Here is a 23317-nt window from a genome sequence, read left to right as displayed (position 1 = left end):
AAGTTAGATAACTATTTTTCCTTATTTAGGCCAAAAGTCAGACTTAAAAATAATATGCTCTTAAAAAGAACATAGAGTATGCACAGTGTACCTCCTGGAGGGCAGTAGTGCTCGCACATGGTTTTTCTTAGCGTTCCCTACACGAATTTGCTGGATCCCAGCATGTGGTAGGCACTCGCTAGGTAGTTATACATTAACGAATTAACATTTTTGAGAAACAGTAAATATAAAATGTGTTCCTTATTCAGTACAAACAGCATGTTCATTAGCAAAAGAAATTACCCTGATAATTTTATTTCTAGTTTGTTGATTAAGACGCAAAAAATATACGCCTGGTGTTAGTTGCTTCAATTTACTTTGGGTTTTAATTCATAACATGGTCAAATTTTAGCAAGTCTACTAGTTTTCATAATAAATACCTCATACAGTTGCAAGCAGATGGCATCTATGAATCCAACTTGCATACTTGGGATTTTGTTTTTCTTCTCCCTGTTCATTAGGTCCTGAAAACAGAAACAGACACACACAGATCTGCATTTACTTAAAGAACGCAATGCAAGTTGGCTCTAAAAAGATGAATCACTGGGTTAGCTGAGGAAGGCTATATACCTGCCTACCTGCCTTCTTACCACACTCAGGAAGGCCCTGGTCCTCTCTCCCGTGTTCGCCCCGGCTGTGACTTTCCCCACATGACCCCCAGAATTGATCACTGAGCTAGAATCAACTGCTGACCTACAGTCAAGCACTGACCTAGAGTCCACTGCTGACATGTATTTGGAGAACACACATGCTTTCAAACTGTCTGCTGATGTGGAATCAAACACTCTCAGCTTTGTGGAAAAAGGCACTGAGGCCACAGTTGATTACAATTCAATTCACACAGAGAGCTTTTTGAGTGAAGATTATGCAGATGTCACTGCTGCTTATTCCCAGGAGCTCATGACTGGTGCAGCGGACAAGCCCAGCACCTCCATGGGGAGCAAAGAGTATGTGTCAGTGCTTGTTTAAAATGAAGCAAATTCTCCATTAGCTGCGACCATCACTCTGCTACCCACCATTTCCTGAGAAGATTCTGAGCTTCTGAACAAGCCCACTACTACATAATAGGAGACTGAATAACTGCAAAAGACTAATGAGACATAGGATGTACCCAGTGGAGGATAAAAAGCAGAATGGAGGGCTTCCCTGGTGGCGCAGTGGTTGAGGGTCCGCCTGCTGATGCAGGGGACGTGGGTTCGTGCCCCGGTCCGGGAGGATCCCACGTGCCACGGAGCGGCTGGGCCTGTGGGCTGTGGCCCCTGGGCCTGTGCGTCCGGAGCCTGTGCTCCACGGCGGGGGAGGCCACGGCAGTGAGAGGCCCGTGTACCGCAAAAAAAAAAAAAAGCAGAGTGGAAGGAATGGTACACAGACGGAGGAGGGGCATCTCGTAACCATGTCCCATTTAATGTGGGCTCAGTAAATGTTCATTTGAATTGAAAAAAAGACTCTATGCTTCATTTCCAGGAAAAACTTCTCCAGTGGTTTAAGAAGAATCTTCTTGTATTCGAGATTCCCTACACTATACAGAAAGGCAGTATGTATCCAAAAATCTTTAAAATCTGTGTGCCCTACAACACAGCAATTCTGGAATTTATCCTAACAAGGTAATGAAAATTGGCCCACAGATGTTTAGCAACAAAGATGTTTATCAAAGTGCTGTTTGTAATAGTGAACTCTGCAAACATTGTACCAAAAAGTAAATTATGGTTACATCTATTTCATGTAACCATTATATATGATATATAAGACAGCATCTGTTAGAATGAAAAATGGCTTATGATATTTAAATGCAAAAAGTAAATTACAAAATATAGGTACAATATGATGACTTGTTATTTGCTTGTTTTCTGTAGCAAACATGTATAATCTTCTAGTAAGAAAAGTTTTTAAAAATAACGAGAAATTCTGTTCCTAAGATCTCATAGAAGCATAAAAAGAATCTACAATAAAAAATGTATATGAATAATTCCTACCAGCAAGGTCTCATACTTACAGCAGGCTCTATGTTGAGTTCTTTTCTCTCTCTGTCTCCTTGGTCAAAAAATTCAGTGGCAACAAGTTCTGCTATCTGAAATCAATAACAGACTAAGTTTGGGTAAATAAAAGCATATTACTCCGTAAAACAGAGACTTTAAATGAAGATAAAATCTATCAAAGCTGTAGCTTTCAACCACATCAGTAAAATTAGAATAAAGCAGTAACAACTAATAGAAATTTTATTTGTTTTAATGTGTACCTAATCACAAAGGCTAGAGTTTGTAATCTTCTATAATTACACAGAAAAAAGCAACATTATTTCAACTTCATCAATCAGTGGAAAAAAAGTACCGCGTGCCCATCTGTATCATAATCAACGATATATTTATTAAGCATCTGTTGTATGAGGTGCTGTGTAAAACACAGTATCAAATAGGTCCATATACTGAGGCTGATTGATATGCCTTTTAGGTTTCTTTTAATCTACCAGTTCCTCCTCTCCTCTTTTTAAAAATATTCCTTATAATTTTGGTTGTTGTGGAATAAACTGGGTTGTTAATCCTGCAGTATTCCACTGTCTGGATTTTGTTGATTGTGTCTGCATGATGAAATTTAATGTTTCTCTGTACCCTGTATTTCCATACACCAGTAGTGAGATCTAGACACTTGATTAGATTGAGACTTGAATTTTTTTTTTTCTGCCATGACTGTTTCACAGGCAGTGCCCTGTATTTTTCTCAAGGGCTGTATAATGCCTGGTTGCTTCTCTTTGTGAGATTAACAACCCTTCATGATCTTTGTCGAGATTCACTAATTAAAAGGCTGCAAAAAGGTAATATGCAAAGCAATCATTCCTTTTTCCTTTATAGCTGAAATAAAATAAAGTTCCCCATATCAATTATTTAGTTACCCTAAAGCAGCAGTCCCCAACCTTTTTGGCACCAGGGACCAGTTTCGTGGAAGACAGTTTTCCCACGGACCAGGGTCGGGGGTATAGTTTTGGGATGATTCAAGTGCATTATATTTATTGTGTACTTTATTTCTGTTATTACATTGTAATATATAATGAAGTAATTATACAACTCACCATAATGCAGAATCAGTGGGAGCCCTGAGCTTGTTTTCTACTTGTCACTCACTGATAGGGTTCTGATATGAGTCTGCAAGCAACTGATTTATTATGGTCTCTGTGCAGTCAAACCTCTGTGCTAATGATAATCTGTATTTGCAGCCACTCCCCAGCGCTAGCATCATCTCAGCTCCACCTCCGATTATCAGGCATTGGATTCTCATAAGGAGCATGCAACTTAGATCCCTCACATGCGCAGAGCATAGTAGGGTTCGCACTCCTATGAGAATCTAATGTCACCACTGATCTGACAGGAGGCAGAGCTCAGGCGGTAATGGGAGTGATGGGGAGAGGCTGTAAATACAGATGAAGCTTCACTCACTCACCCGCTGCTCACCTCCTGCTGTGAGGCCCGGTTCCTAACAAGCCATGGACCAGTACCAGTCCTTGGCCCGAGGGTTGGGGACCCCTGCCCTAAAGTACAATTTGTATAAGTAAAGCACGAGACATACTTGATTTTCTCTACTTTAGTTACTATTAAAAAAAAAAATAACTTGGTTCTCAAGCATCCACCAAAGATGGCTGTGGAAGGTTTTGTTTTATTGTTTTTATTATTATTTTGAACTCTTGGATTTAAACATTATAATGTATTTCAATCCTCACTGACACTCAGACGTTGTTCCATTTTGGCCAGTTGAGAGCACATTAAGTTGGCTTCTTTGTTCTTTTGACATGGCTTCATGAGTCTTTGATAGCTTCCTTGCTTTCTGCTATAACAAGATGTTCTAGGCTCATCTTGTACATTGCCTGCTTTGGAACCACAATCAGCCATTTCATTGTGGAGGCCTAATTCCTTTAAACTGAGGTATTTGGAGACCTCAATCTGGGCACTAGGTTCATTCATTACTACCAGGGTGATCATTGTTTTTTAAGCCCTTTTAATGGATGGAGCTAAGATACAACGTAAGTTCATACAGTATTTCCTATTCAAATTCAGAACTACGGGATTTCTGCAAAACCTTATCCACCTTAGATCTTTATCTTTCTACTCATGCTGAAAATCCTACTTCTCAACAATACCCATATAATTTTTCATTTGCTTTTATCCCACATGACCCACAATGATGACTGAATATCTATACAAAATTACCACTAATATGATTAAAAACAGTTTTAAAGGTTTCTTTTTTTTAGAGTTCTTTTTGTTCTCAGTGTACATCTCACCAGAGTTATATGGTCAAATTACTGTTTTAATGTCACTTGGAATAAAACAGTCCCTCTCAGTGTGTTTCTGCAACCAAAATCATTTTGTTTCATTTTACTTTCAAGGTTAAGTGATTTTTTAAAAATTCAATTTATTTTATAACTATAAGAGCAATTTACATGGTTCTAAATTAAATCTACAAAACAAGTACATGCAAGCAACTCTAGCTTATATCTCTGTTCCCTCTTATTCCCTCCTTCCCCTGAGGGAAAAAAATAACTTTTTTGTGATTAATCCTTCTGTTTTTTTAAAATATAAGCAAATATGTACATATATTATTTCATCTCCTCAGATAAATGGTAGGATACCATACCCATTTTTCTCTGCCTTGCTTTTTTTTTTTTTTTTTTTTTTTTTTTACTTATAATATATCTTTGTAATCACACCCTGGTAGTATAGAGAATTCTTATTTCTTTTTGCTGTTGCAGAGGATTCATCATGTAAATGTACTACAGTTTATTCAATCAGTAACCTATTAATGAACATTTGGGTTATTTCCAGTGTTTGTTATTACAAATAGCACTAAAATGAATAGGCCTGTGTAAATGTCTTTTTATATTCTTGCCAGTACATTTTTGGGATAACATTCTTAGGAGTAATGGTAAATGAATTTGTGTATTCATATACTTCCAAAGGGTTATAGTATTTTGCATTCCTTTTTTTCCCACAGCTTCCCCAACAGAGTATGTTGTGAAACCTTTGGGTGTTTGCCAATTGGACAATTGAGAAATGGTGTCTCAGTGCTTTTTTTAAATGAAGTAGAATTTACATACTGTGAATTGCATAGACCATGGGTATACAGTTCAGTATATTAATAAATGCATGCAACTAGGTAACACACACCCCATCCAAGAAACAGAATATTTCTGTCACCCAGAAGGTGCCCTCAGGCCCTTGCACAGTGAATCCCTGCACCTTCTTCCCTCCCTCCCCAGCCAACTGCTACCCTATCAATTACTTTTGCCTCTTCCAGAACACCACATAAATGACATAACAGTATTCTTTTGTATCTGGCTTCTTTTGCTCAGTTTAGTGTTGATGAGACTAATCCATGTAGTTGCCTGTATCAGTTTCAGTTTCTTTTCACTGTTGAGCAGTACTCCACTGTGTGAAGGAGTAGTGTATTACAATGCATTTATCCACGCTCCTGTTGAGAGACTTTTGGATTGTTTCTAGTTTCTGACTATTAGGAGTAACGCTGTTATTGTAATGAGATTCTGTACAAGTTCTTTTGTGTCAGTGTAGTTTTTGATTGTTTGGTTTTTTGTTTTGTTTCATTTTTTTAAGGCCACACCACGTGGCATGCAGGATCTTAGTTCCCTGACCAGGGATCCAACCCCTGCCCCCGGCAGTGGAAGCACGGAATCTTAACCACTGGACTGCCAGGGAAGTTCCATGTGTCAGTGTAGTTTTAACTTGCATCTTTCCTTATGATTGAGGTTCTGAGAACCTTTTCAAATGAGTAAGAGCCATTCACATTTCTTTTTCTATCAACTTTTTGTTCAAATCTTTGGCCCATTTTCCAGTAGGGTTGTTGGCCTTTTTCTTCTCTATTTTTAAGAAGTTCTTTAATATTAGGGATATTAACTATCTATCAGATAAAAGTTGCAAATATTTTTACCTGTTTTTCATTGTCTTTCTCTGCTTATAGTGTCTTTGCCATGCAAAAAATTTTCTTAATTTTTTAATTTTCTTGTAATCAAATTTGTCAGTCTTTTCCTTTATTGATTCTGCATGTTGAGCCATGGTTAGGAAACTTTTCTCACTCCTTGTTTATAAAAGAATCCACAAACGTTTTTATTTAGTACTTGTATGGTTTAATTCTCTGCACTGAACTCTATGCCCCATTTGGAAGTATGCAGAATAGATCCAATTTCGTCTTTTGCCATCCGGCTATGGAGATGGGAAAATCATCCTAACCTTATTTAGTAAAGTCTATTTTTCCCCCAGTTATTTGAAATGCTATCTTTATTATATATTAAACGTTCTATGCAATTCTAAATGTTCTATTATGTTCCACTGGTCTGACACCAATACCAAACTTTTAATTATAGAGGTTTTATAGTGTTGCGTTTTATGTCTGGACCCCAACTTCACTGCTGTACTTTTTCAGGGTTTCATTCAGAAAAAAGAAAGAGTAAGTGAAAAGACAAATTGTTCCCTCTTCCATTCTCTTTCCTATTTGGAAATGGGCATATAGTCTTTTATTATGGAGCAGGAAGGTCTATAAAGACATTTCTTGAGTGCTTGTGGCATGTCAGCTTTAAGGCACTTTGGAGAGTGCATTCCTGATACCGTTTTCTCAGCATTTGTTTCATGAGATGAGCCTGTCATTACTGGGCTCCATGACTATGCAGCCCAGAGCTGTGACCAACAGCAGTGGTCAATAATCTCAGGTAGTACATTTAGGATTCAAGATGTAATCTCAAAAAACAAAACCACAACATACACATCATTGCATATATACCCACCCCTTCTTTTAGCTTAGGGCCTTTATCGCCACTGCAAAATGTTACAGCAGTGAGAGAGGATGTATTTCTAGCCTCCTAGCCACAGGCCCTGATCAGATCCTTCCTGACATCTTATATCAACATGTCCTATACTTCTAAGCACCAGAAGTGTTTAAGTTCTACTTGTTAATGCCTATTTGGAGTTGAGGTATAGCCTAATATGCTAACCGTAAGAAAATTTAAGTTTGCTTCTTCTAAACTTTAATATTATTAAAGGGCTGTGTTAAAAAAAAAATCCCCAACTAAGCCAGCAGTAGTATTGGAATTAAGCTTTATCAACAGCTAGGTTTGCTGTGTTAATATAGATGCTTTCTTTCTTAATATATCTTACAAATATTATTAAGTGCTAATGAGTCCTCTAAAAAAGAAAACCTGTTTATGTCCAATTATCTGCTTTTAATACTACTTAAAATTTAGATAAAAAGTTCCCCAAATACTTCAAAAACTATATTTAAGAGCAAAGATTTATCTTATTTTGACTTTTTAATTATTACTTTTATCATCACTAAGCAACATACCCGTTGTTGGATAGGCCAGGGTTTTGTAATTGCAGAAAGATCACAAGCTGTCATCAGCATCGCTCTGTTAAGGGAAAAAGAAGCCCAATACTCCTGTTTACTTTTATGTGAATATAAACCCTAGTAAATAGTTACTAATAAAAAAGTTAAATTAAAACCCTCTAAACTACGAGGATGGTAGTTTATAGACTAAAGAAACAGAAATAGAATTTACATAGAAGCAGGGCTGATACAGTGATATCACAGTGTCATTGTTTTGGTTACCCAGTGAACTACTGGAATTTGCCTTCACACTGCCTCATTTATCTCCACATTAGCAGCAGGAGAGAAGTTATTAACCTTTGAGCACAAACTTGCCTGCTATTATTATTTTTTTTTACTTTGGTCTTCCAATCGCAGTGACAGTATGATGAAAACACACTGATTACTAATAATTAACCATTAAAGGATAACTTCAGCTGTCCTACTGATAAAAGTTCCATGACAGCAAGAACTATGGTGGGTCATCCTAATTCACTCAACACATGTAGTGACTCCTATGTGAAAAGCCTTTGAATTATTGAACAGTATCTGCTGGAGAAAAGAGGGAAATGAGAGGATGATGCTGGTTATTCCTTCGCTTGTTAGAGAAGCTGAAAACCATACTGGAGTCTGGAGTCTGTGACAAGGCGCTCTACAACTCAATACTGTATAAAACTACTGTATGAAAATAGTTCCCTCTTTAGTGTAGTGTTTTCCCATGTCAGGTCCAAATACCTGCCATCTAATCCTTTTAATTTGTTTGAAGACATAGGCAAAAAGGCCGTCACTGTCATATAGAAGCACTCAAGGTAAAGGACTGTATCACTTGTCCCTCTCGGGAAACCCAACCTAAAAGTACATTCTCCCTAACCATATTAGGCCACAAAGAAAATAGTTTTCTGCCTCTAATTCTATCTCTTATACCAACTCCCTCGCAAGTAATGAGTGCACCAGAGAAATCTTTAATCATGAAGGATTTCAATAATACTTGCCAATACAAACTGCCTCCCCCAAAGAAGACTATGCACCTGTGTGAGCTTAACTACAATCTGGACTGTGAAGAGTGGAAGAGGCAACGCAAGCACTAGATGTCCTGAGTGCTTGTCTGCCGAGAGGTCAGAAGTTAGGAGAGTGGAGCAGTGAAAACTGTGGCACAGTCTTGGAATTGTGGTCAGATTCCACTTTTGTCATTGAGAAAAACTGTTCACGAATCACAGTAGCGTGTCTGTACTTTTCTAAGGCACTGTTCTAAAAACACGTTGAGACTCTTAGGTGAAGCATGACTAGAGAGAACAGACAGCTGGGCATTTGTATGTTTCCTTATAATTTGCATCTTTGTTTGCATGTGAAGTAATACCAATCTATTTAAAGGAATGTTTAAATGTATAAAATTGTAATACACCACTATCCTTAGTATTACTACCTCTGTCTTTTCTTTATTATTGACACTTAGCTCTTTTTTATTGATCCAGTTCTTGTCATGACAAAGGCAGTGATAGTAATAGCAAAGGATGGGAGGGAGGGACAGAGGAACAGGTGAGGAAAAACAGAAACCCTTAAGTTCTGACAGTGCTACTCTGCTATCACGTAAGAGAAGTAAACACTTCACAGCCATGTTCCTGCTCCTGCATTCTTTAGGATGCTATTTTCAGGTCTTCAATTCCAAAGAATTGTGAGTATGAACAAGGGAACTCTATAGCCTGGTACTGATACTCTACCACATTTTAAAGGTCCTTCTAGGACAAAAGTGATTCATTCACTTGAATTTGCAAATGCATTTCTTTTCAAGTAAATATTCATTTCTGTACAACACTCAAGAATTCTGACAGCCTCTAAGATCATCACATTGTAACAAATAACTGCAATAAAATTAATTAGGTAGCAAAACTTCAGCTTTAAGGATAGTAATCCTACTTACAAAAACAATTCCTTTTGATGAGGATCTTCCAAGTTGAATTGATTTTTTCTTATAAGTTCAAAAAATTCTCCTCTCCTCCTTTAAAATAAAGAAAAATATTTCATAGTTATGATGAGTTCCCCAAGCTCTTATCCCTTTGGTCTAGAAAGACTCATGGAGTAAAATTTTTGGGGAAAAAATCTCTAATGGTTTTTTCTCATCTTAGAATAAAAATTATCATTTAAAAATCTTAAATACCTTACCTTCTTCTCTTCTACCATATTCTTTGGTTGAAACATTAAATCTCACCTCGTTTTTAACTACGAATCACAAATAATGGAAATTTCAATTCTTGAACATGATTTTAAGAAAATGAACCAATATGAGTTAAAAGTCTGATGCCAAGAATGATTTAAGAAATTTTGCGTATGGCATAATAAGATCTATATGCTTTCAGTTTAATTTCATATACCTCATTCACATATATTATGGTATAGGGTAAAAAATGTTCATAATAATTACTCTTTCACTATAAAGTTGTGAAGTCCTTCTGAAGCAAAGAATGACCAAGTAAAGTATAAACTAATATTCATTCACTGTATAGTGAATACCTCTATGTGCTCAACATTGTTAGGCGTCTTGGGAAATTATTAGACATGAGTTCCTTTCAGTGTTTAAAATCTAGTCAAAGACACAAACATAAGAGAAACTTACATAACAAAACTGCCCGTCTGTGAATAAGTACCAAAAATGAGAAGAGGTTTCAAAAGGGTTCAGAGGGGAGAGCCATGTGGGTCTCCACAAGGGTCGGGAAGCCTTTGTGGTTACAGGTATTTTTCAAATTCTTGGTAATTTGATCATCTTTATTCTGCAATCATTTTGAATACACTGAAATTTACTATATTTTCTTTTACCCTAATTAACTTTAAAGTGCTCCAAAATCCAAGGAAACAGACTCTTTTAGATGTAGTTACTTTCAGATGCACAGCAGTGGATATCTGGTATATGGTTTTGTGTGTTTCTTCTGTTTGTTTTTACTTCTCAAAAGAGTGGCTAAAACCATAATGCACATCCTTGTACAGAGGGAGAGAGGCCTGTGTTCCTGGGAAATCCCTTGAGTGTGACTGCCGGACTCCCCTCACTCCCAAACTTGCAGCAAAGACCTCAGTCTCTGTGTGGGAAACGAATGCTTGCCCAAAGGCAGCAACATCTTTCCTTGCTTTTAGAAAGGCAGTTTAATGATGCAAACATACCTACATCCCTAATACACTCTAATGCATACTTTAATTTTTGAATCACTAACTTCATTAAAGTTCTGCATTAATATCCTTCTTTTGCCAAAATCCAATAAAAAGAAACAAAATTTACTTGTCTGGCACTCAGCTCCTTTTCCAGCCCACGTAAGCTTGGATGACAGTATAAAGGAATTGTGAAATGGTCAGAAGTTGGGGGAGAGAAGGAAAGGAGGAAAAGCAAATGGCCTACATAATCTTTAGGTTGGCCAACCCAGCTTGGAATGACCTTGAGATGGTTATTTGCTTTGCGCATTATTTCAGAGACAAACATCAGAAATAACTCTGTATTCTGTAATTTCTATAACATTAAGTAAGCAGAAGAAGTAGACTTTTCTGGCTTCCTTTGAGAAACTGCTCCATAGTTTGATAGACAGCTTTGCCAGGACATTTGTCCTTATAATCTAAAAATACCCCAGTGTGGATTTTTAAAGTTTGAAACAATGCAAACACATCCAAGACCTATTTATCAACATATTTCTTAAAACTTACTTAATGTACAGTGCTAGGTCTGTAGCTAAAATAGCTTGCTTGATTATTTTCAGCGTGGTCTTATATTCTTCAATGGAGAGGCCACTGAGAATCTGATTGCCCTTTATAAAAAAAAGAAAACCATCATTAGCATTCCACCTGGAGAAGCTGCTGATAAGAACAAAATCTGAAAAAATAGTCACATCTCTTAAACACATGCCTAGTATTCTGAACTCAGGAAGATAGAGGACACCTGCTTACATAAAGTAAATAGCGTGAAATAATGTTTCCTCTCTATGCACCCACCCTCATCGCCTTGTCATACAAGAAAAAACAGCTTCATGATGGTTCATGGGCCGAAGTATGCATGTTTCTCCAACTCTTCTACTCCTTAGGCTTTAGTCCAGGCCCCAAACCTAATAATTATATACCTTTTTCCTTTGGGCAGGCTAACTGCTGTGATCTGAGAACAAGTAAAAGTTTGAAAAATCAAAAACTGTATTAATAGATGTGAAGAACAGGGTGAGGAAATTGTAAACAATTGATTATTTTAAAAATCATTTCTCTATGGCTTCTGTAATAAATCCAATAACATTTCTGGTGCAGATTCATATAATTTTAACTTCATATTGAGAACAGTGTGTATTCCTCAGGAACATGCCAATACAGATGGGTAGAGGGTGTGAGCAATGATGTGCTTACTGGTGGTATAAAGAAAGCAAGAGTTGAAACATCTATAAGGACTATTTCAAAGGTGGCTAATCCATGTGCAAGTTATCTAAAGTTTTTGCTATGTAATCATTTTTTATTTCTTGCCTGTAATTTAAAGCACAGTGACTCTCTAATCTTGAACTAAGTAAAACATACCTTGGGTACCCAGAATATACTCAAAACAACATCTGTAAATTGAGTCAGATGTGCTTCCTAAACCTCAGGGCTGAGAAAAAAACCCAGAAGCTTAGCAATAGGGTCTGGAGGTAAAGGATTTGTTCTGAAGAAAGGAAACTGCTGAGCCAGGTTCAAACATTGGTTAGAGGATAACTGATGCTGAAATTGTGGTATACGTCTAATTAATGAATCTGTGATTACACAAGAAACATTATTTTTAAATATTAAGCCACTTTAGATTCTGGGCAAAACAAAACTATATTCTGATACTTTTATTTATTTTAAGACAAAACTATTTCAAGTGGAAAAGTAGAAATGTCTTTTGGTATTGTATTTTTATTTTCCCTTCCAAAAACAAAGGCTGTAAATTCTTGTGTATTGGTGCTTACAAAGACAGAATATAGATGGGCCTTATAATGTGAGGCCAGCCATATATACAACCAGATTCCTTTTATGTTAAGTAATAATATATTACATAAGTTTTATGTTATCTAATAACAGAGAGAGCTATGATAGGCATACTGTAAAATACGTTTTTTTTTTTTTAAAAGGTTAGCATATTTTGTTTAAAACTAAATAGGATATTAAAATGAAGTTTGAGCTGAAGGGCAAAGACAGCAAATTCCAATGAAGGTACAGATGTTGCTGCTATAACTCGACACACACATTCCTGAGAAGTCTCAGTTCGGAAAAACCCCACACTAAAAATAACATGGTTTTTGGGAGAAACAGTGTTAGGGCAGACCACTCAAAGCCTATGTGACTTTATAACCAGAGCACAAACCAAATCAAGAACTGGCACCTCTGGAGGTAACTTGGACAGGCCAGGCTAGCGAGTCTAGGGGCTGCCTCTGAGGACATTAAAGAAGCACAGAAACAGCTGAGTGGAAATGGTGGTTTGTGGAAGCCCAGAGGCAGCACAGGGGGAACTGGATGGCGGAGACGGATGGCGGAGACAATGGGGCTGTACTAGGGGAGGTGCTGAAGGAAGAGCAACCTCCTTCCCGTGGGCCCAGAGCAGCCCAAGGCGAGGGAGAGCGCCTCAGGGCTAAGTGCCCATTTTCAATATTCCTAAAACAGAACCGAAAGGGTTGCTCATGCAGGAGCCAAGCAGAGGGCTTCTTCCTTCCTTGCTGAAGGTCAAAATTCAACTCCCATAATTCTGGCACCTCACCCAAGAGAACTTGTTCATGAAACAGTACAACTTACACATTTTACTGACATCATTCCCCTACCTCCCAATCATACATCAGCTAATTCACGTTAGTCACATCTGTAGCAGTCTGTACTAGAGCATGTGCAGAATTTATAAGGAGGTGCCCAAACTGGCCACATAACTCTTATCCCTTCACCCGCACCAACAGGTGCGATTGCGTTCCCCTTCACTCAAGTAAGAGAGAGTGGCTTGAAGTCGCGGCGTATGCCTGCTGGAGTCTGCTGGGTGGGGTGGGCTCCAGTACCCTTGTGTCTGATTCCTGTCTGAAAAATCTACAAGGCAAGACACAGGCTGGCTAGATGCTCTGATGCAGCAGTGAAGGAGAGGTTGCTACTGAACAGGACGGGCTGCCTTCTCTGAGTTTTGGAGGCATGGGGTTGGTTTAAGTCCTGTCCTGTTCAAGAGGACCACAAAGAAGGCAAAAGAACCTTAGCAGAAAGGAGCTGAAAGCCAACCATCAGAGTTCCGGGAGCTGAGGAAGGAGCCGTAAGGTGATAAACTGGACAGAGACGATCACTCATATTAAGGCGACGTCAGTGGAAAAGCCACACAGTTAAGGCGCTCGGCCAGGATCATGGAATTACTCGTAAGAAAAGAACTAGGTTTAAACACCTACCAGGCACAAACAGGGGGACACTCATCACACTACCAGTCTCTTGTTTCCTATTCTCCAAGTCTGGGGGAGTAGGAAGGGACATGGGGGTTTGGGGGTGAGGAAGGAGTCAGAAGAAACATAAGGGAGGGATGAAAGGAGCCAACCAGGGTGGGAAGAGAGAACCTGAAACTAAATCAAGCCCCACATCTGGACTACTACATAGGGGTGCACATTTTGGTTTCTAAATTGAGAACTGTATGCTATATTTTAGGACCTGAAGTAGTAACTAGAGGGTAAAACTTATCAAAGAGTGACCACAAAAGTCATGGGCCACCTGTGTTTTCTGGGGCTCAGGGAAGAACTAGTGCCACTGGGCAAATGTAAAGAGATGGAGGTAAAATTGCTTTAAAATTATATACCATGCGTTTGTGCTTGTTCAACGTAATCGTCTACAACTTTCACTGTTTTCTTCTTATAAAGGTAATACACGCATACAATGGGTAATGTGAATAATGAACAACAAATCAAAACCAGAAAATAAAAAAAATATTAATAGTTTAACTAGACAAAGCCGTTGCGAACATTTTGGCATATATCATTTTAACCTTATTTTCCTTAACAAAAATATGACTAGAGTAACATACTATATGCTTTCTTACATTGATAAATATTCATTTAGCCAAATTGTTGAATAGCTTTATTCCTTAATGAAAATGTTTATTAGTGGTCAAAAGTTTCCATAAAAAGAGGAAAAGGTACTGCCTTATGAAAGAAAACCTTTGAGAGTAGTATAAACCACTTCATTTGACAAAAACAAAAACAAAAACAGAACTGAGAGCCATAAAATACCAGTTTTGTTTGTTTCTAATTTGGAATAACCAAATGGAGGTGAGTAACCAGTTTTCCCTTTTCAGACAACATTTAGACAGTTTTGGTTTCTAGAGAAGTGAGGCTGCGAAGATCTCAAATGTTTTGGCTTTGCCTTTCTTACCCAAAAAGGAATAAAGCATGCTCAAGAATTTATGTTGCTGGGAATAAATCCAAAACTTAAAAATAAAACTGAATTTATAAAGTGCTCTGTTAAAATTCTACAACCATAAATTAGGTACTTACAGGGCTATTAAGGATCATCAGGCACTGGTCAAAATGATGATGCTCCATGATCGAATGGCAGTAGAGCTGAGCAAGGGGGTGTTCACTTCTGGGTTTGTTGAAGCAAGGAAGAAAGTTTAAAAAAATTATCAGTTTCCCCAGTATATCAGTTATCAATTTCTCCTTATTATTGGTTAACTGAAAAAGAGGCTACTTCACAAAAATTAATCCAGCTAACAATTTTCTCTCCTTTTGCTAAGAAGAGTGAGGGAATCTCTGGGAAATACATATAAAGAGTCAAACTGTTTTCAAATACCAATGTTAACTGATGCCGGTTCAAAGTATGAACAATTTGATTGGTTTTAATATTTATTAAAATAGTAGAAGGAATAAGGACAAAGGATTACTTTCTCTACACACACAAAAAATCCCTGAAATAGCTGTGCCAATAATAGTTTTCAGTTTCAAAAGTGCAATTAATTTAAAATCTGAAATAAATTTCCATGCAAGCCTTTCTTCTGAAATAAGGCTGAAGGTCAGCATCCCTATGTGTGCCTGTATATAAGAAAAGAGTCAACTGAGATGGAATTAGCTGAGGTGTGAGTGATGAGAGGCAAGGAAATGGGGGACAGTGGGTGCACATCCCCTTCTGGAGGAAGGAAGGAGACAGCTGAGTCAGAAAAAGTTCCCAGCGTGGGATCCAGGTTATTTCAATGCAGGACATCCTGGCGGTGCTCTAAAATGAACTTGGGGAAAATGGTAAAGACCATTTGGCTGAGTGAAGTGAGGGGAGGAATATTATAGTCAATTCATTATATGTAACAGAGTCACAAATCAAGTTCTAAAGCATGACAAGCAGAGTCCTCCACCTATTTCTCATGACCCTTCACATGTGAACATAAAGCACCATTTGCAGTCTTTGTTCTTTAAAAGGAAGACAGAAAGTTATAGCTCCTGAAAGTCTCTGTTTCTTGAATTAATACGACAGGGGTTTATGAATTGTAAAGCACGATACAAGTGTTAGATAACACAATTGATTTGTTATTCCTCTGTACTAGTACATGAATCATTCTTTTACTTTGCACTTTATTTGCTGAAGATAGAGAACCTACCCAAGACAAGAAATGTAACACAGGAAAAAATGAGTTGGAGTGAGAGAAGCTTAAGGGAAAAACAAAAACAGTAAAACGAAAATAAAGGTAAGAGAATGGGTGATCTCATCTACTAGTGTTTAACCCACCACGGATATTGCTGACTTCCAAACTGCCATGTTTTGTTGTTGTAACCTTTCCCAAGTGAACTCCTGCCTTGTCTTCTTTGTTCCTTCCGTATTTAGTGAGTTGTACCGTGGGTCAGATACTGTGCTTATCACTGGACAGTGGGAAGGCAATGGAGGGACTAAAATGAGCAGATTTGTAAGAAAAGATAAATCTGCTGGAACCAAGACTGGAGATGCATGGAGACTACCGGGATTTAGTTAGGAGACTAGTGGGAAACCATTCTAGTAACCCAGGTAAGAGACAGCCTGGGTTACAGTGGTGGAATCCCAAATAAAAAGAGCTGCTTAGGAGGTAGATTAGTTAGGAGTTGGCAATGAATCCTGATGTTGGGAGCTAGTGGGGATGCGGGAGATGAAGGGGGAAAGTATGGAGGCTAAGCTTCTGCTTTGTCATTTCTGACATAGGAAAAAAGGGAGAAGATGATTAGAGATGGGGGATGAAGGAGGGGAAGATGGAGTAGTTGAGTGCTGGATCTATTAATTTTAAGGTGCCTGAGGTACAACCAAATGGGTATAACAGTCTGAACTCGGGTCTGGGCTGGAGAGAGAGATGTGGATCACATCAACATGCTTGGAAATCCAAGCCACAGGAGTGGATGAGGTGCTCCAGGGAGATGGCCCGGGATAAGAGAGGGCCTAGCATAAACAGAATCGATGATCTCCCTCCAAATCCTGCCTGTATTCTATAGTCTCTATTTTGGCAATAGCATTTTCTCATCACTCAGACCGGATAAGCTCAAGTCAACTTCAGTACAGCTACCGCCTTCCTCATTCCCTTCACTTAGAAAAGGAAAAGCTTCTAGAGTATCTGTTATTGTCGTTTATACGAGGAATCCAAGCACATCCAGTATTAGCTTAGTATCAGTTTTATTCTGCTGTTACCCTGTTAGCCTGTATTCCTCTTGAGTTTGTTATCATTAGGGAAAACGACTCTACCAATTACTATTTACTGAGAGCCTATGCCATGTACAGCACTGTGCTAAGTAGTTTACATTTAATTTTTACAATAGTCCTCTGTAGGACACTTCAGCTCACCACATCAGAATCTTCGGTCCCACCTCATACTGCAGCCATTGATGTAGTGTCCAGCTTCACGCCTGCTCTAACTAACTGCACGAGGAGCCCGTCAGAAGGCGCCTGCCCTGGCCCGCCGAGAATACCTCTCACTTCTGCCCACAGGAGGGCTCTCTGCACTCACACTCACTCAGCCTGGAGCGTGTGGAGTTAAGGCCTCTGGAGGTCCCCTGTGACCAGTGGGGTATGGCAGCCTGCGGAGCTGCCCCTCCCCCTGCAGTCTCTGTCCTTTTGCGAACAGTTCTGGGTCAAAGGACAGTCAAAAGGACAGTCTCTGTCCTTTTGCGAACAGTTCTGGGTCTCATGTCGTAAGACTTCTCAAAAGCGCCTGGTGGGACTGAGCACCAGCTGCCTGCATGGGTGGACAGCTGGATACCTCGTCCTTCTCCTGGCTTTCCCTTCTCTGTTTCCCACTCCCAGGCCTGCATTCCTGCTCCCTGGGATCGCACGCGCTAATAAGCTATATGCACGCCAGCTTTTGTCTCAGGCTGTGCCTCCTGGGTGACCCAGGCTGAGACCTCTAAAACTGGCATTTTAGCATTTGTTTTTTAGATGACCAAAGGTACAGAGAGATTATCTAACTTGTTCAAGGTCAACAGAAAAGGCAGAGCCGGGATTCACATGCATCCTTTTCACTGCATCACACTGGCTTGTGACCCACAGCACTCTGCACACAGTATCCACTCACCAACCCAGTTAGAAGCTGGACTAGAAATGCGATTAGGTGGATATAACACAGACATGTTTAAAACTTCTAACGCACATTACATTTTTAGACAGTGCAGAAAGGACGGTTTCACATTAGAGAAAATTCTTGGCTTGTGAGATAGATGAATGCAAATTATGTGTTTGCCTTTACTTCTAAAAATATGGATTTATGAATCAATGAAAGGGTGACATATTCCCCAAATTTTCCATTTACAAAGATATTCATGGAAACCAATGCATTCTATATCCTGCTACTTTTTACTCTTTCAAACACAAGGCTTCGTTGCCTCTTTATTTGAGGGTGTGTCACAAGGACCCATTAAACCACTCCTGCTGCTGGGTTATTCCCACACGTCAGTGAGCAGTCATGGGCTAGCACGCCCTCCCTGCATCTCCTCTTGTCCTGCAGTTGTTGGTCCATCTCTGAGAGTGGCGTAAGGATGCCAATGCAGAAATCAAACCAATGTCTCAGGAGTACAGAACCTTAGAAATCAATAGAAAATGAAAGTTCTGTGAGAAAAACACAGCCACCCCAGCACAGTACTCCTTTTCACTGATTCTGACAACGGTCCTTAATCTGGCTTCTCATCCATATATATTGCTCTGGGCTCAAATCTCTTAGCTATTCTTTGTGACCCATGTCAACCCATTTAATTCTTTTTTTTTGGTAATGTATTTATTTATTTTTAAATTTGGCATTAAAAAAATTTTTTTTTTTTATTTTTTGGCTGCATTGGGTCTTTGTTGCTGCACACGGGCTTTTCTCTAGTTGCAGTGAGCGGGGGGCTACTCTTTGTTGCTTCTCATTGCAGTGGCTTCTCGTTGCAGAGCACGGGCTTTAGGTGCACGGACGTCAGCAGTTGCAGCATGCGGGCTCAGTAGTTGTGGCTTAGTTGCTCCGCGGCATGTGGCATCTTCCTGGACCAGGGATCGAACCCATGTCCCCTGCATTGGCAGGCGGATTCCCAACCACTGCGCCACCAGGGAAGTCCCAACCCATTTAATTCTTAACTTCACAATTTCTATGCAAATCATCACTATTGCCTTCTATGAGTCAGGGGTTATTTTATGTTCCTATTCTCTGTGATCACAGATATTCAAGTTGATGATTCATTTGACCTTGTGACCCCAGTTCTTGGACCTTCTTGACTCTGCTGATTGCCCTTTTTTCACATCAACAATAGACAGTCCCTTCTTTGTTCCACAGCTCCTAGCTGCTACCAGGCATAGTCTCTTTGCTACTCCCTGTCCCTCCCTGGGGAAAAAAAAGCAAGATCTTCAACTCCCATCTATCCTTAACAGTATCCCCCTGTGAAAATAGCCAAAACGTGTTGAGCATGTAGTCTGTGCCAGGTACTGTTCCAAGCACTTTACATCTAATTATACTCCTTAATCCTTACAAGAAACCCTGTGAGACAGGCACTGTCATTATTCTACTATACAGAGAAGGAAACATAGAGAGGGAGTTTAAATGACTTGCCCAAGGTCACAAGGTGAGAGGAGTCAGGATTCAAATTTGCACCATAACCATCACAGCTCCTGCGTGGTCGTCTAAGGACCAAATGAGCTCATGTACATAAGTGCTAGAAGGAGTTCCAAATGCCATGGGATAAGACCTATATTAAGTGTTAGCTTCTATTATTATTATTACTATTATTATTAGCGACTAACTGAACTTGCACTTTATTCATATTCAGATCTCTAGTCTCTCAAGCCCTCCGACCTTACCAAGGATGATCTCACTGGCTAAAAAAGACTCTCCTCAGTGTGAACTTCACAAATTGTGATTCCTGTGCTGTCTTTACTGCTCTTTTAAGCCTCTAGGAGCCTGCTGACCCTGTTACCACCGTGCCTATTCACGACCTTAGCTCACTCCTGTTCCTCTGTCACAGAGCAGAGAGGACCATGGTACAGGGCAAGTTCTTCCAGGACAACTATACATGATCTGATTGTCGGTACCAGGAAATTTTTTATTGATTTTGCTGAATCTCTAATCTTGAAAAAAACATTCATTTGGTCATTTTACCTCTTCTAACCTCCATACTATGTATTACTTTCTCCTCATTGCCAAAACTCCTTTCCCCTCCATCCTCCCTCCCAAAGGACACACACATGCATACACACTGCTCAGTTCTTCATTGTTGTCAGTGGCACCATCATTGTTAATTTCTTGGACCCAGAGTCATGATTTTATCCCTTCGTTCCTGCATATAACTAGCTGTTCAATATTTACACAATTTTCTCCTTCAGTCTCTTCCTTTCTCTAGCTAATATGTGATGTTCACATACACCTGGCTTCCCCTACCTAACAGCTTTCTGGCTGGAACTCTGTGGTTCTAATTATTATCCATTTACCTTGTACCTTACTTACAGACTTTTCTTCCTAAACAATGTCTTCATTACCCACTGCAGCAATGGCTCCTTGTCTTTTCACTACGCCGAATATAAAATGCACGGCTTGGTTTTCCAGCTCTCCCTCGGAAGGGTCTTCTAACTTCCACTTGTTCATCCTCTTACTTTCCATCCCTAGTCAGTGAGCCTTCTGACCAGTCAGACTAGCCATCATGTCTGTTCCATGAATATGCCCACTTCACGGTGTTCCTGGAGTACCTTCATGCTCTCCCCTCTCCAAATCCTACACACTTCAGAGATCCGGCTGCAGTCTCACCTCCTCCATTAACAGTAAGGATGGGCTACACTGATCATCGTCAGTCTCCTCTACTGACCACTTATAGCCCACGTTATCAAACAACACAGGACTTACTAGATACTTTCTGGCATTAATCACCATTGTTTCATGAAACTGCAAATTCCTTGATAACAGAAGCCGAATTTTATACTTTTATAGCTCTCTTTCTGCCTAGCAAAGTACCAGGCCCCAGTAACTGCACAATATCTCTTTGCCTAAAATGTAGGATAATTTCACTATATTTATAAAACACCAATCCTGAATCTAACCAAATAAATGCATCTACAAGAGTCCTCTTATATTGACGGCAGGCCTAACGTGGGGAAATTTCTCTACATAAGCAGATGTCTGCGCTTCAGCCATTTTGTTCCTATGACTGCCTGTTTTTAAAAGAATAATTCAACAACTATCTGGAATCACTCTTGCCTCCATCCACCCATGTGGGAGAAGAAAGCACAAGCAGTGAACTCTTCTCTCAAAGATTTCACTGGCGTACTTGAAGCGCTCTTCACAATGGCAATCTTCCTAGGCCAAGAAGGAATCAAAGAATCAGATACGGAATCAAAACACAGTTTTCTAAACAAGGAAAATCTCACTTCAATGTAATTTTCTGAAAAGATGTTCAACAAGCACAAATGACAGAGTTCAGTTTCTAACTTTGCTACCATATGAGGGCTTTTTTGTCTTTTTGATATATTACTTTTACTTTTGTGTCTTACTGCTTTGGTTTTCTCTATAGAGTGTTTGAATATCTGATGAGGTCTGGACACAGTACACCTTTTTAGAAGTTAGTTCTTTATATGGAAATGTTTCTGATACTCTTAGTCTCCAAAGAGTCCCCTGGTTAAGAAAATCCTACTGGAGGTATCACTCGTTTACCACTAGGGAAAGGAAAAAAAGAAACATCCCTGGGAAATTCTTGGTTTCCTTTACTCAAACCACAAGGATGTAGGAAGAAATAAATATCTCTGAAACTCCTTTAATTTTTTTAAAAGTTATTATTACTTAGTGTAAGTCTGCTCTGCGGTGTATGTGAAAGCAAGATTGTGTGGTCTGACTTTTTCCCAGGACTTTTTTTTTTTTTCAAAGAGAGGATGACGTTTCTCCAGATGTTTTTCCGGGTAATTATTTTTAAATAAACAAAGGAAAAAATAGCTTAGTGGCTTTTTTCACTCCAAAGCAGGGCAGTACGGCAATCCATACACTAATAATCCATATCCCAATGATATGGTGTTCAGTGCTGAGGCAGGAAGAGAAGGCAGCACCGCTGGCTCTCATCCTTAGGCTGTGCTTGACTCTGCGCTGTGAATCTTTTCACGTCGTTGTTTCCTTCCATAATTACTCCTGTGTTGATGGGAGGCTCAGGACCACAATCACATGACAAAGCACAGGGTACAAAGGACATGTCACCCAGTCAGTTCTCCAAAACATTAGACTTTAAAGAGGAGATAGCAAGCCTCTGATAGTCAGGCAAGAGCTTGCTATCTTTTCCCATCAAAGGTCAGCAGAGGACACGGTTGCTACATCGCTACAATTCTTTTTACATGAAGTTTTCCGTTTACTGTATTTAGATAAAGGGAATGTGATTAGAGAGCTTTCTGAAATTCCCTCAAGATATCAGACATGTGGAATTTCCTAGAGAGATCTATGCTTTAGTTGAATCACTTGCATACCTTAAAAATGCTCTGTAGTAAGAGATTTCACCATTAAAACGTATGCCTTTCAACTAACTTGCTTCAAGAAAATAAAAATGTCACAGTGGCTCAAAAATCTGATGAAAAGTGATATCACCTTTATTATCTCATTTGTCATTGCAAATGTTACTTAAGCGTGGTTCAGAAGGGAGCCTGAAAAGCTTGTCTGAAGAGTTAGTATCTTACTTGCAACATCAGCCAAAAGGCAGGCTTCTGCTCCTAAGATTTATTTAACACTTAGATATGTACCAGGCATTCTACCTGGTAGTGATGTGTGTTATGTCTTAAAACTTATATGAACCCTATGAGGTAGGAATGCTGTTATCTCGATTTCACAAGCCAGGAAATGGAGGTGTAGAGAGAGGAGTGTCCTGCCCATGGTCACAGAGGAACTCTGTGGCAGAGGTAGGATTTGAGTCCAAGTCTGACCCCAGAGCCCAAAGTCTCCACCACTGTGTTCCACTGCCTTCGCTAAGACCAAAAGCCTCGTTCTAGGCAGCATTTACTAAGTACTTAGGATAGAGCTAAGCACTTTTCAAATATTATCTTTTATTCCAGAGTGAAATTCTACCTTTTCTGATCTACTCTTAACAGTTTTCCAATGAAGCTCCTAAGCTGGGTGTATATAAACAAAAGCAAAACGCTTGGTAATTATCTAATGAAATAAGATTCTCAACATAAATAGTTTTTGTACTTCAGGCCAGAGATGTTACCAACACAATATTGGACTTGCATTATTTTTTCCATTTCCCTTAAATAAAACCAGAGTATGTTATGGGACCTTGACCAACTGAAATTTTGTACCATCAAATTATGCGGTGGCTTTTACTTTTAAAACTACAATTTAAAAGAAACAATCTCTTCTGTTGCTGGGGTGAATGCCTTACCGCTGTATGTAAGAGTTATTCACACCGCGGTGATCCAAATCGTGGCTTAAGGCAGCAATCAGCAGTGCGAGTATCTCCAGGTCAGTCAGCCTGTTCTGCACGACCGAAGAGCAGAAGAAAGAAAGAGAAAGAACAAT

General features: G+C 39.2%; 1 protein-coding gene and 1 long non-coding RNA gene across 18 annotated transcripts in view; one reads left to right on the top strand and one right to left on the bottom strand.

The window, feature by feature from the left end:
* Positions 1-23317, top strand: part of LOC115857170 (uncharacterized) — a 231411-nt gene that overhangs the window by 73128 nt on the left and 134966 nt on the right. For 9 of the 15 annotated variants that reach the window (XR_009563938.1, XR_009563936.1, XR_009563930.1 and 6 more), the window contains one exon: positions 501-2014. The exons of the other annotated variants lie outside the window; for them this stretch is intronic. This is a non-coding gene — a long non-coding RNA (uncharacterized lncRNA). Of the gene's footprint in view, positions 1-500; positions 2015-23317 lie in introns of those variants that run through there. 15 annotated transcript variants of the gene reach the window in all.
* Positions 1-23317, bottom strand: part of PDE5A (phosphodiesterase 5A) — a 139377-nt gene that overhangs the window by 6257 nt on the left and 109803 nt on the right. For all 3 annotated transcript variants that reach the window (XM_060298993.1, XM_030863963.3, XM_060298994.1), the window contains exons 14-20: positions 23181-23275; positions 14871-14958; positions 11080-11180; positions 9317-9394; positions 7378-7441; positions 2033-2107; positions 420-503 (exon numbers count right to left, since the gene is read on the bottom strand). In XM_060298993.1, coding sequence (XP_060154976.1) covers positions 420-503; positions 2033-2107; positions 7378-7441; positions 9317-9394; positions 11080-11180; positions 14871-14958; positions 23181-23275 — 585 coding nt within the window. The remainder of the gene's footprint in view (positions 1-419; positions 504-2032; positions 2108-7377; positions 7442-9316; positions 9395-11079; positions 11181-14870; positions 14959-23180; positions 23276-23317) is intronic.

The sequence above is a fragment of the Globicephala melas genome, chromosome 5 (assembly GCF_963455315.2).
Source record: "Globicephala melas chromosome 5, mGloMel1.2, whole genome shotgun sequence".
Taxonomy (NCBI): Eukaryota; Metazoa; Chordata; class Mammalia; order Artiodactyla; family Delphinidae; genus Globicephala; species Globicephala melas.
This window is presented reverse-complemented; position numbering and strand designations above follow the sequence as displayed.